At 36.7% G+C, this 13,989-nt stretch overlaps 1 protein-coding gene across 2 annotated transcripts in view; it reads left to right on the forward strand.

Annotated features, from left to right (window-relative positions):
* The first annotated feature begins 1,049 nt into the window (after positions 1–1,049).
* Positions 1,050–13,989, forward strand: part of MECP2 (methyl-CpG binding protein 2) — a 75,388-nt gene continuing 62,448 nt past the window's right edge. The window contains exon 1 of one of the 2 annotated variants that reach the window (XM_088137740.1): positions 1,050–1,126. In XM_088137740.1, the coding sequence (XP_087993866.1) occupies positions 1,092–1,126 (35 nt within the window). In that variant the 5' untranslated portion in view covers positions 1,050–1,091. The remainder of the gene's footprint in view (positions 1,127–13,989) is intronic. The other variant, XM_025165793.2, reaches the window with a different exon arrangement.

Below are 13,989 nucleotides of genomic sequence, written 5' to 3' on the forward strand. Positions count from 1 at the left end.
TCTAAGTTTTTAAAGCTATAATACAACTTTTTTGTCTTCACCTCTCAAATGTTGCTAGATATCCATAAATAGTCTTTTCCTCATCTACAACTATAGTAGTTATTTTGTACAGTATAGCACCCAAACATGAGAAGGCCCAACTGAAACCAACATTTGGGTTCAGCATATGAGAATTTGAAACTCTTCAGCTGTTTCCCCCATTTATCAGACTTGCAAGCTGGAACATAACAGGCAGGGCAGATGAAGCTTGTGTAGACCTACATGCTACCCTTTACTATTTAATACAAGGGGTTTTAAGGTAACCTTTATGTGACAGGATGAGATATTGTGGGGCTGCACAGTGTGGAATTGACACTCTTGTACTGCATTGTAAGGTGTTAGGTAGCCCAGCTTGGGTGAAATGTCAAAAAAATAAATAAATCCCAGAACGAAATGAAAAACCCCTTCTGTATTATACTAAGAAAGCTGCTTGGACCCATTCATGTAAATCGTCTGGAGTCACGCTGCATCGAAAGGCAACTTTACTTTTTTTTGTGGTCAGGACCAATTGTGTAGTGATTGGAAAATCATGACCTTGGTATCACTTGGGTACACTGCACTGGACATGAATGATAGGACTGCCTTCTCGGTATAAATTGAAACATTTTATTTTTACGCTAAAAAACATAGAACCTTGGGAGCCCACAGCGGAGGAACTACTAAGGCAGTTTAAAAAAACGTTAGATCCTTTACATTTCAAAATCCTTAAGCCCGCGATTCCGCACCACCTTTTTGTCCAGTGACTGATAAGCCAACGGGCCTATCGTCAGGCAAACAACCTTCATAGTCCAATCAGAAACAGAGTGGGCATTTGTCCCCTGCCCACTTCGTATCGTCGTAACTGACAGCGCTTCCCGCCAATTCTAACGGACGCCAAGAGCAGGGCAGCCTCGCCCGTGTAGAGGAACACCGGCCAATAGTTTTGTGGTGGTGACCTGAGTGATGGGCTCCAGCATCCAATTGCAGCGAGGTGGGCGGGGCCTGGGTGTCCGGGTTTCCTCTCCGGCTCGGTTTTCCCCCTCCCCCCGCGCGGGTTCTTCGCTGCGAAGAAAATGGCGGCGGCGCCGAGCGGAGATGAAGAGAGACTGTGAGTGACCCGAGGAGAGGGGGTGGGGAAGACCTGGGCCGGACCATGAAATTCCTTGCGTGGGGGCCCTAGACGGGACCATTTGAAGCAGTTCAGAGGGTGGAGAGGATGCGCGACCGTGATGCGGCCGTTGGTTTCTTTCCGCTCGTGGGTTCCCCTCCCCTTTTCTCCTGCGCGCCCAGGGCCCCTGAGTGCGTCACAGCAATCCCCTCTGCCCAGCAATGGGAGGGGCTGCTCCTCCTGCCTAAGAGGGGAGGAGGAGTGGGTGAGGAAGACATGGGCGTGCCCCCTGAAGAGAGGGGGGTGGGCTTAAGGTCAGAGGTGACTTGATGCTCCTTGATGCTCTCTCGCTGATGTCAGCTCCCCGGGATTACCTCTTATTGCTGCTCCCTTACTGACCATCTTCTCCAGGTTCTAGCCCCCAAGCTATATGTGGTCCATATGCCTTTACCTTCATGCAGCTGATCACACCAACTTCCTTGGGCTTCCTTTTATCAGGATTTGGTCCTGACTATTGGGAACATTTGGTAATATGCTTTTGGGGGAAGGATCTTTCTCCTTCCAGTCAGTCCAGTCATACCGAATGCACCCAAGGGAGAGACATGGCAAGGAACTGGACAAAGTTACTACGGTATTCTCCATGGGCTGCACTGCGGGGAGGATTGGGTTCCATTGTGCTCCCCTGTGAGTGGAAGCGGCTGTCTTTGCCCTCCTTTTTCTAAATAATGCAGCAGGAAAAATTGGGCCTCGTTCCTACTACTGTGGCATCTAATGGGTATGAGGAGTCAGGCAAATGAGCCAAGGTGGCTGTTTGTGCATGGACAGCATCCTTTTGCCTGCTCATTTGATACAGAGCTGTTATGGGACTGAAGTTCGCTATTGCAAATATCAGAAGGTGGGGCAAACAGGCAGAGATGGAAACTCACTTGTTTTGGGTCTCTGGGCCCAGGAAGAAAAGTTGAGCGTGCTGACCGTTCAACCAGATAGACAACTAACTGGGACTAGCAAACTTCATTTTTTGCAACTGTCACTTGTCCAAACCTGATAGATAAATAAAAGGGTAGGGGCAGTAGCTTCCCTGTCTTCTTAAACAGAGGCCCAGACTTTCCATCCTAAGAAAAAAGAGAGGCAAGAAAGAGAAGATGGCAGTGCATCTTGGAGGAGCAGTCTTTGTATTTGTGCATTCACTTCCTTTCCAGTCACTTCTTTGCTTGGCAAGAAGAATTGAATATATGATGGTTAGAAGTAGCAATCACTACTGCTGACTAGTATCTTGTGTGCACTTTGAGGAACCTTTGTTTCTTACTCTTCTACCACTGTTTGATTACTTCAATGTGGAGGATTTGGTGGAGGGTGGTTGCTCAGAGTGAATCAGTGAACAAAAACTAGTACTGCTCTTAGAGTCACCATCAGCTTTTCTTTGCTTCCTTTTTCTGTCTGGAGTGGTACAAGTGAATGGATCAGATATCTTCAGTTTTAGGATGATCTGATACTCAATTACATACCTTTGCTCTCATCTATTTTGTGCCAATTTTTCTGCACTACTCCATTGATGCTCACTTTCCTCTTTCATTTGAGCTTTGTTGTTATTAATCCTCTAATGCACTTTCTCCAATCTGGTATTTTCAAGACTACAGTAGGGATCAGCAACCTTGTTGAGTAGTGGTTATCATCGTGAAATTTTGTGCATTGCTTCAACTGCCAAATAAATGTGTCTGTGTGTGTTTTTAAGTTTTAATTAAAAATATCCCAAATCATGCAAGATCTTATTTTAGCCATTTCTATTATTTATATAATTTTAAGGTATCTGAGTGCCATCTAGTGATGTTGTAGAAGTTATGCCCATGAGCCCTGTGTTGATGATCTTTGGACTAAATTGCCACAAATTCAGCATAGGCAGTACTGGCAAAATATGAGAATTGTAATTGGAAATATCTAAAGAGTGCTGTGCTGGGAAAAGATGCTTTAAAGTTGTGGCATTTTGGCCAATTATTTAATTTTCTGCTACCAACTATTTTTTGTAATCCTAGTACTATTCTAGCATTTACGATAGTTGTTTACTATATTGTTGTAACTCTTCTGCCCTAAGTAGCCTATAACCCTAAATATGTGATCTTGTTTATTTGATAGTCTTCTGTGATTCTTATGCACGTATGATCTATTCCTACTTATTCTGCCACCAAAACTAGGATTTAATTTCAGAATCCTAGTCATCAGCACACAGGAATCAAGTATCCTCCCATAGTAGACATCAGCTCTGCCAATACTGTAGTATCACCACTTATCACCAATATGGGTTTCCAGTGGTTATTGTATTCTTGTTTTACAGTTTTTTGTTCCTTCAGCAAAAAGATGTTTTTGACCATATTATGCCAATGTGGGTGTGTTTATGTGAGTTGCTGGAATGGTATCGTAATGTTTGTCACCTTTAGTTTGTGGTCATAAGTAGCATTGTGGACTATTTGTGTAGCATTCCAAAAATTGTAGTGCATCTGCTATGTGCTTTGGTTATGTATCAAACATACATTAACTATAGATTTATGCTCCATCTGCATCCGTTTCCCTATGGTTCTGCCACTGTTTGTCCTGGGATCGTAATTTATTGTATAGATAAACTTCTGGCATGAAATTGCAAATGTGACTTCTATAATGATTTTTGTTTAATTCATCTGATTTTTAAGACTCTCAATATTTCTACCCGAGTGTTGCAGAAATAATGTTGTAAAGATGAAAATACTGGGTACTTTTAATAGTGAGACAGGGATGGTATGTTTTAGTTGAAGACTCCAGTGTTTTAAAAAATAGTTTTCTTTTGGAAATAATTATAATTTAGCATGAAATCTGTTCAGGTTATGATTTTAATGTCTTTTAGACCAGTGGTTCTATATGTTTCATGTCTTAAGTTCCAAAAGTCACTCTGTCAGAGAATTGAATTTGACCACAGTAGGACAAAAATGCTACTTTTTCAAGCATCTGTTGTAATTTCATAATCTACACTCTATGTGTCTTGAACAGTAAAATTTTGTTTAGATTTTGGCTTTTATTTGAAATAAACTTAAACTGTTATTTTAGAAAGTTGCTACATAATTTTCAGCATGTGGCAGTGGAAAAATCTTAAGGAGGTATACAGAAAATTATTAAAATCTAAATACAGTATAGTAAAATTAGAATTATAACTCAAGAGCTGTAGAAACTATGCAGCTAGGAAACAAGCAAATTGATAACATTAAATAAATAAAATATTTAAAATGTCTTGGGAAACAATATTTCGGTTTGGCCCAAAAAGAAAGGAACCATGGTGAAATAAAATGTCATTTGTAAGGGCATTCTAAAGTTTGGATGCCACCACACAGACAACTATTATGTCAGGTGTCTGATATTAGTATATTTATTTAATAAACTTATAGGCTGCCCATCTCATATAAGTGACTCTGGGTAACTAACAATTAAAACAGATTTTATTGTTTTATTGTAAAAACAATAAAAATATATAGTATAGTTTGAAGAAAGTGGTAATTCATACTTATTTTAGAGTGATATTAGTCTGTTTCAGCAAGAATAATGTGTATTTTCATTGACTAAAGTTTGCTATAGTTGCTGTTCAAAGTCTTGCATTTAAAACTGAAGTGCTAATCATGCTAAATTTTTATTTCAGTTCTGATTGTTTAAATAATTATATCTGCAAATATGTCTTTTTTTAATATCCTGTTCCTTGGAAAAGTAGGCTATTAGTTCAATGATGCAGTTGTTAATCATTTGTCTGAAATATGGCCAAGTTATTGCATGTTTATGGTCTATAGCATAGTCCACGGAGTGCTCAGAAATCATGCTGTTGAATTTAGACATTAAATTGTTAAGAAACAAGGGAGTGATTCCCCTGTCATTTTTCAACAGGGAAATGCTAAAAAATGGGGTTTAACCTCCATAGTTTCTTCCAAAGCAAGCCCCTGAAAATCCTGGCCTGGTTTACTTAAGTGACATCACTGCAGCCCTCCGCTGCCTCCAAAAATTAACCCCGCAACAATTCCTCTGTGAGTTAGATTGGGCTGTGAGATAGTGTCAGCCAGTGAGCTTCTGTATCTTTTATTTTCTTTGTCCTAGTCCGAGGTCTAGGGCCACTGTTCTATATGGTTACTAATCCTTAGAAGTCTTATACATAGCTGTACTCCAGATATTGGTGTAAAATTTCCTGTGATGGCACGCTGTAAGAATTATTTTGTTGCTCACTTAGCCATAGTTATGAACGCTATGTATATATCTTTTATAGGAAGAGCTGCTTATTTACAGCAATTTACAAGAGCAATTTGACTATGATGTTAGAGAGTACTGGATCTTCTTATGAGTTAGCGTGAATTAGGAGACCAGTTTTCTCTCATGATACGGTAGTTCTTTCCCTAACTCCTTGTTTCATAATGAGATACGTTCTTTTATGGTTGTTACATCTTTTCATAGGTTGAAGTTCAATTGCTATACAAATAATCTTTTCTGCCATTCCGCTACAGCAGATTTAGGGATAATGAATAGAACACAGAATAATACATAGATATGGATTTGAAATATAGCAAGGATGATTTGCATTCCTTTCAAAATGGTCCATATAAATATTCATCATTGGCATAGAAATATTTTTCTGATTTTAATAAAAACTGTGTCTGAGCAAAGCCAGGGTAAAACATAAACTAGGTTGAGCAAAGCTAAGATAGAACATAACCTAAGTTATGGTTGGATTTATACATCACACTAAGTGTATCTTTTAAACTTTGCTATTATGATTTGTTTAGTCAATTATAGTTAAGTAATTCATGGCTTAATGTTACATTGAAATCAGTTTAGTATAATTTTATTTTGGACATAGTTAGACTATACCCATCTGAAAGGATAAATGTATTTCCTGAAAAGTCAAACCAGCTGTTTCAGTATTTATATTTTGATATTTTTTAATAAGATAATCATAATCACTAGAAATATTGAAGCTTTAATAATGTAGTTATAGTTGTGGTCACTAAGATGAGAATTATTTAGGATAATATTGAGTGCTTGATAGATTTATGCTTTTTGCTAGGAACAGCAGTGCCCTAAACTATGCATTATGGGTGTTACCAAAACAGTGCTTGTACAGTATCTCCTCCAATGCTCTGTCCTTCAGAACATTTAGAAAATTTGGGTTTGACTTATTTTTATAAGCCGTGATATTTCTTTCGGTATACATGGACACACACTTCTCTGTCTTTGTTTATATCACTCAGCTGTGTCAAGAATCTGAAACACCCAGCATGTTAAACAGAATGTATTGCTTAATTCATCTTCTGATGTAGTTCAAACCTAGTAATCTGCTCTTTTGCTAAGTGACCTACCTGTTAATGCATGTTACTAATAAGCATGTACATTTTTCCTAATGGAAGTGTCACCAAGTGTTATTTATATATTCATTTATTGGGTTTTATATGCTTCTCCAATCCAGCAGGGCTCTTACATTCCATTCTTATGGTAACAGAGTTGAAATACAAGGATAGTATAATAAAAAACAAACTACAGCACTAGAATGTTCACCTTAAGCAAACCATATGACTAAGACCACTAAAGAGGGGGAAAAAAAAACACATCCAGACACAACCCATGGTGGGGTTTTAACTTACACCAGATACTGCTCTGTTGCTTTCTTTGAAAGCTAGGTTTCAGTGGCTCTTTTAAAACACAACAGTGTGAAAGCTACTCTGATCTTGGGTGAGAAGCCATTCCAAAGAAGTGGGGCTGTAATACAGAAGGCTCAACTGCTTGGTCTCTATAGATGATTACCCTAAGTAAAAGGACATGGAGCGAACCTATCTTACTCAATCTTATTGGATAGGCAGAATCCATTGGAAGTAGATAGCTCTGTAGATATCTGGGCCCTTAGCCATGTGGTTTTTGGCAGCCTAGCTGATATTTCAGTAGAATCCACTGTGGATTAACTACCTACAATCTCAGAATGCATGTGATTAGGCAAAATGCAAACATCCAGATTGTGAGCCTCAGGCATGAACTTGCTGGATAGTTGTAAGCAAACTATCCTCTCTGTTCTAGTTCATTGACTGGCAGGGTTGGTGAACTGATGCTGGATATACTGAAAAGAAGCATTAAGTAAAATAATGTGGCCCAATCCGCATGTAATGCTAAATTGTATAATTAGCCATGGTATATTGTTTTAAACTGTTAAGATCCTGAACATGAGTAATGGCTTAATTTGGCAAACTAAACTCTGCTTTTGGATAATAAAGGTGAGATACATCTGGAAGCCTGCAGGTTGTCTGTTCCCGATATATAGTGTTGTAGCCTTCAGTATTCATTCACTGTTGATCATGATTATATTTGCTAAGGACTAAAGTGTCAAAATTGTGATTAACATGTCAGAAAACTTTTGTACACAAAAGTGGTAGAAAAATGATGATGATGCCTTCAATGCATGGAATAATCCGGGCTTTCTTTTAGTATTCCTGGTGTACCTCAGTTTTTAAATTGAATATAAATATTGTATTTTTAATACTTCTGCCCTTTAGGTATGAGTGGATTTTAATACAGTAGGTGACTTGTCTTCCAGGAGTGATTTACTGTTAAAGGAGACCTATTAGCATGGTGATTTTTTTTTTTTTATGTTGATAGATGAATATGCATGTGATCCATTTTTTTTTTCCAATGATAATGAAGTGATCTGCAAGAAACGGACTGGCTGACCAAGTTCACTGTTCTTGCATAGGTCAGATTACAAATGATATTTTGATTCATTTAAATTGTTAAATCTTAAAAATTCCTTTTTAATTTTTTATGCAAAAAAAGGATAAGAAAGAAAAATATAGATGAAAAAATATTTCATTACATACAAAACTGTGTCAGTTAATTCTTAAATCATTAAATCTTATCTACACAAAATAATATTCATCAGTCTTTCCATTGAGTTGGTAGAATGCCAGTTCATAAAAGGAAAATGAAAATATATCTATAATCCAAAATTGTAAGCTGAAGTAAGTCTGTCCTTCCAGCATTAAATAATTCCTTGCTACCTCTCATGTACAATAAATCCATAATTCATATAAAAATATTGGTATATACTTGAAGAGCACATTCGCATCCTTAAACAATGATCTTTGTAATACTATATTAATAGTTTTGTGATTTTGAAATGGAGCATTAATTGAGCAAGGCTATATCATATGGGTAAGTGTTCCCTTATCCATAGATAGATAGAGTACTGTAGTTGGTAACCAATCTTTTTTGAACATTTTCTGAAGAGTCTAATATACATAGAAAAAACTTTTGTTGAATTTGTGCTTCTTAAAATCATATGGGATATAATTAATATTTTTTCAAATGCTTTGTCATTGATAGTATAGGCTATTTTAGTTCCCTTATTCCATTGCTCTTAAAGATAACATCCATTTTAATAATAAACGTTACAAGTTTATAAAAATTTGATGAAGGTTGGATGTAAGTGAAATATATTTAAGTTGTGATACTAGTTCAGGAATTTTAAATGTAGCCAGTGCATCACACCAAACTGAATTTAAGAGGTATTTTAGTTTAATATATGACTATTTTCTGTTTTACATAGTTTAAATTCCTCCGGTAATAATTCAAATGGCTTGATTTGTGTAATAAATTGATTTAGAGTATTGCTACTGTTAGCAGCCCATAACTTCCTCCCCGACTGAAGCTTACTAGTTTCAAGCTGGGATTATTCCATAGTGTAAATTTGTTGTATGAATGGGGGTTGAAATTATACTTCCATTCCAGCATTTTCTAAATATGCCTTCAGGTTTTAATTCAGGAAATACAATACCACTATACTTAAAATTGGAGTTGAGCTCCTGTTATGACATCATGGGGATCACTTAATTACTTTCTTATTATGCATGTAATGGATTTTGTATTTGATCACCTGCATTCCAAAGGAAAATCAAGATGAGATTCAGCCCAGTGATAAAACTGGAAATCTGAAAAATTAAATCCCCCACTGCTTTATGATAACTAGTTTAGTCTTAAAAAATCTAGGAGGCTTATTATTGCCATAAATAAATTCTTAATATTTTATTAATCTGTTAAAAATAAGTTTAGAACTATTGACATAGGAAGTACCTCTACAGTAAATACAGTATATCAGTCTGGAAGTGATATTCATTTTAATTAAATTCATCTTTTTCTATAAGTTCATAGGGAGTCTTAATCTGTTTATATTGATAACCATTTGTGATTTTAAAAAAGTTTAGATAAATTTAACCGGTGAATGAAGAAAGTTTCTTTGAAATGATTATTTGCCAAAATTTAAAGGAATTCAAACAATAAAAACCATATTTATTACATGTTTCAACAAACCTGTAGTAGTTCATGGGATTTAGTCCAATTAACTATGTAATCTGAGACATTTCTGAACTGCTGAATAATATCAATACGTTTTGATGTAGCATTATCAATAAAATATTATCTTACCTTGCATATATTTTATGCTCAATTCCAGCCACAATTATACACCAAATGTTTGTTTAATAAGTTAAATGGTTCCAATACAAATTAAAGATAAATATTGAGAATTCTTACTAGGCATTATTTATATGAAAGGCTATTTATCACTGTTTCCTAAGATACTTTATGTCTACTCCATTTGATATTGGAGTATAAGACTGCTTATAAAAATCGCTTACTGGAGGAGAGGAAGTTTTACTTGTCTCAAATTCATAATTGAGTTTCGTGGATGAAAAGGAATTCAAGTCTTACCTATCCAGTTCCAATATTTTCAATACCATACCTATGCAACTTTTTAAAAAATGGTATGGTACAATCGTGTTCAGCAGTTAGAAAGTTAAGTAAGTCCACAAATAAGTGCCATAGCTTAACCAATGTCTGAAAGAAGTTTTACACCTGCTGATTAAAATTAAGTGGATATTTTTAGAATGGAAGTTTCTAAGTTTGTTTCATTCTAAAAATGGTCCTATTTCATGTTTCCCAATATTTTATTCAATGCACAAATAACCATGCCTATCCCACTACTTTTAGGAGGAATATAGGAAAGCTTGTTTCATAGAGTTCAAAGGGCTTTAAAGCTAAAAAGGGGATATTTAGGATTTTAGTTTAATAATCCTTATTGTTAACATGGCCCAGAAGTAAAATGAAGTGTGAATAGGTGTAACTTAAGTTGCTTTCATATGGGACCATTTTATCAAAAAGGCAGTCATTTATTTAGTTTTTAGGATGTCTTTATCATCAGTCTGTTGCATTGCTATGTTTGTCATATTACCCCTTTGAATGGAGGGGAGGAGGTTTACATCTGAGTACACTTTTCTGACTTTAAATGCAGCACCAGCTTATCCAATTTGGAGGGTAAAAAATTGAGGCACCTGCTGAATGTTGTACCCTGGTGCTTTTATTTCCCCCCCGCCTTCCATAAACATGCAGTTGCGCTCAAAAAAGAGAAGACACCTAATGAATAATGAAATGGTGGGATTTCTTTTGACTTCAAAGAGGAAATTGGTAATGAAAGGGTTAGCAGTTAATAAGTGAGAGGAAATAATTAATTAAAGGGCATATTTCAAACTAGTGACCTTTACTAATTTAAAAATGAATGGGGCTGGCTGGATAATAGTATTTAAGATTTAAGATCACCAAGGAAAAGTGTATATAATGCTCTGCTTAGTAATATGCGTTGATTTACAGGTTTATTTCTTGATGAAAAACATTTTAGCATTTGTGGGTTCCTTGTGTGGAATGTTATCCGTAGGTTGTCCTTCTTTAAAGGTGGTGTACAAAATTTTGTGTTGTTTTTCAGGATAGCTCCATCTAAAACGTTATGGTAGTTCAATTAGAATTGACTAAAATAATGACAGTGTTACTCTAGTGTTCTGTTGAAGGCACATGTGTGCATAATTCAACTGAGACTTTACATTATTGATCTTACTTCAGGGGTCTGTTCTAAACATACTCATTATGTTTGTTTGCCTATTGCTTTATCTACTTGTTTAGACTATGGTGCTCTAAATGCTTTTTAGACCAAGAAAAACTGCAAGGCTTAACAGTAACAATAAAATCCCCTAAATATTGGGGGTGGCAAAATACATGTTTTCTTTGGGAAACAGTTTGTTAGTAGTGTAACTTGTGGCTAATATGGCTGGCTGATATACATATTGTGATCATTCTTTCTGAAAGTTCCAGTTGCCTCTTTTTTCTGTTGTTTCTTTTCCTTACCTCATCATTTCCTCATTGCCTTTGGACTTGGAATGTATTTAAAATAATAATTTGTAGCAGCCGTCTGTCTTTGTACTGGACAGCTTAAATGTGATGTGAAGAGAAGGTCATTTAAATGTTACTGCTTGTCCCTGAAAGGTTCAAATGGAAAGAGGTGGTGGATTTGACTTCTAATTTAGAACATTCCTACTGGGTTGTTTTGACACCTTTGTCTACATGTGTGACGCATGTTTCTTGTGTTCACTTCTATAGCCAGAAGCTCAAGAAGGGCATGCTAACATTTAGGAGCTTGCTCTTTTGAAACCTGGGACTTTAAGAGGCTGCAACTGAGAAAATGGCTTTAGAATATTGCTGGGAAAATTTCCATGTACCTAAAATTTTGATCTTGGCACATAAGAATAAGAAAATAGGGACTTTCTCTATTGCCAGCATGGGCAGGTGTGAAATGTAAACACTGATTCTGGTGCCTAGTGAGAATTAGTGTAGTGTCATTGTAATGGCCAAATTAGATATGAGATGGTAAATCATAATATTTAACCGCAGTATTCTCTATCAAAGAAGTTAGATGAAATTTCCTTAAAAAGAAAGGAGCACATGAGGTAAAAGCACTGAATATTTTTACTTTCATTTAATCCTTACATCAAGTATTTTTCTCTTGGCCAAGATTGCTTCTGATACTAGAATTCTTTTGGTTGGGAGAAGAATTCAAATGTAAAATCTACTATAAGGGAGTTGCATTCTCAACATACTCTCTCTTTTTAAAATTATAACATTTTCTATGGGATTTGGATTACAAGTAGTCCTCACTTACCAAATGCAACTGAGATTGGCAACTCCGGCACTAAGTGATACAGTCATAAAGTGAAATGTCATGTGGCCATGCCAAGTTACATCAGTTCTAGCTGTGGTTCTTAAGGGAATCACCATAGGTTGTTAAGCATGACATCATATGACTGCGACTTGCAACTTCCTGCTGGCTTCCCCATTGACTTTGCTTGTCAGAAGCCGGCTGTGAAGGTTGCAAATGGCGATCATGTGACTGCAGGACACTGCAACTATCGTAAATGCATGCCAAATGCCAAGCGCCTGAATTGCGAACACGTGACCGCGGGGACACTGCAATGGCTGCAACTTCAAGGACTGGTAGTAAGTCTCTTTTTTCAGTGCCGTCATAACTTCAAACAGTTGCTGAACAAGCGGTTGGTAAGCTAGGACTCCCTGTATTTTGTGCTTAAATGTGAGGGTTTGCATCTATTTTTATTTTATTTTTAAAATGCAACCCTCCCCCCTAAATAACTGAATTAACCGTTTCTTAAAACAACAACAACAACCTGTAATTCAGTTGTGCTCTCTGGGAAGGTATTCAAAGGTGTGGATGCACATAGGCCCCCCTCCCTTTTGTAAATAGATACCAATATTTTGAACTGAGAATGGCTGTAAGTACAAGGGTGTATATTTCAGGACTCTAATACAGCTTTGTATAGACAGACTGACCAGAATTGGAGCAACTGAATACTGTGGTGGTTGAAGCTTCTGAATTGTTTTAAAGGACAACCCTGTGTATAACACATAATTCAACATGAGCAGAGCATGGATCATTGTAGTCAGAATGTTCATGTCCAGGAAAGCCTGAAGCTAAAAAGCCATCTGAAGCTGATAAAAAGTGCTCTCAAGCTACTTTGGGCCCATAGTAAGGATTTGAGAAATGTGAGTTCTGGGAGCTACTTACATCAGTCACAAATTTACTAGGTAACCATTAGCATTTTTCTTTCAGCCTTGGTCCAAAATTGTATTGTTAGGATAATATTGACCAGGATAATTCTACTGGAAGGATTGTTCAAATAACAGATGCTGTACTCAAGTGAGCCTGTGATACTCAGCTTATATAATATCACTTATCGCATACATTTGCAAAAAAAAGCATTACCATTGGAATGCTTGGATAGAGATTAGTTTCCTGTCTGAGGCCAATGACTATGTTCACAACAAACTCATACTTGCAAAAATGAGTAGTGGGGATGCAATGCTGTGTTAGTGAGTAATTTTAAGAAACTGTAGGGATGAAAGTTCAAACAGAAGGAAGAAAGGAAGAAAACAAAGCCAGCTTGGAACAGAGATGAAGCAAGGCCTAGATTTACCTGTTATGATGTATAGCTTATCTTTATATTTACATCCATCTTTCTAGCCACAATGACTCATGCTTTTATTACTATGGATTTGGATTAATACATGTACTGTACATAGGGCTGCCTCTGAAGTCTGTTGGCAACTGATACAAAATGTGGTGACTCATATATTAGCAAACAGTCATTCATATAACTTTTTTTTTAGGCTCTGCACTGTTGATCAGATTTCTAGGTGCAATTTAAAGTGGTGGCTTTAACCTATAAAGACCTATATGGCTCAGCACTGAGGTACTTACAGGGACACTTTTTCTGCATAGAAGCAGCCCACTTGAATGACCCAGTGCACACATGTTGCCAACATCTCTTAATGGTCTCCCAAGTACATGAGGTGAAAGGGTGAGGGCTCATAGACAGCGTTTTCAGTTGCAACCCCAATATTATAGAATACAGGTCCTTCACTTATGACCACAATAGGGACTGGAAAGTTTGTCGTTAAATGGTGTGGTCATTAAGTGAGGCATCATGTGA

Source organism: Python bivittatus, unplaced genomic scaffold, assembly GCF_059951505.1.
Source record: "Python bivittatus isolate LINGU-HERP-01145 unplaced genomic scaffold, Pbiv_v1 ctg000220_np1212, whole genome shotgun sequence".
Lineage (NCBI taxonomy): Eukaryota > Metazoa > Chordata > Lepidosauria > Squamata > Pythonidae > Python > Python bivittatus.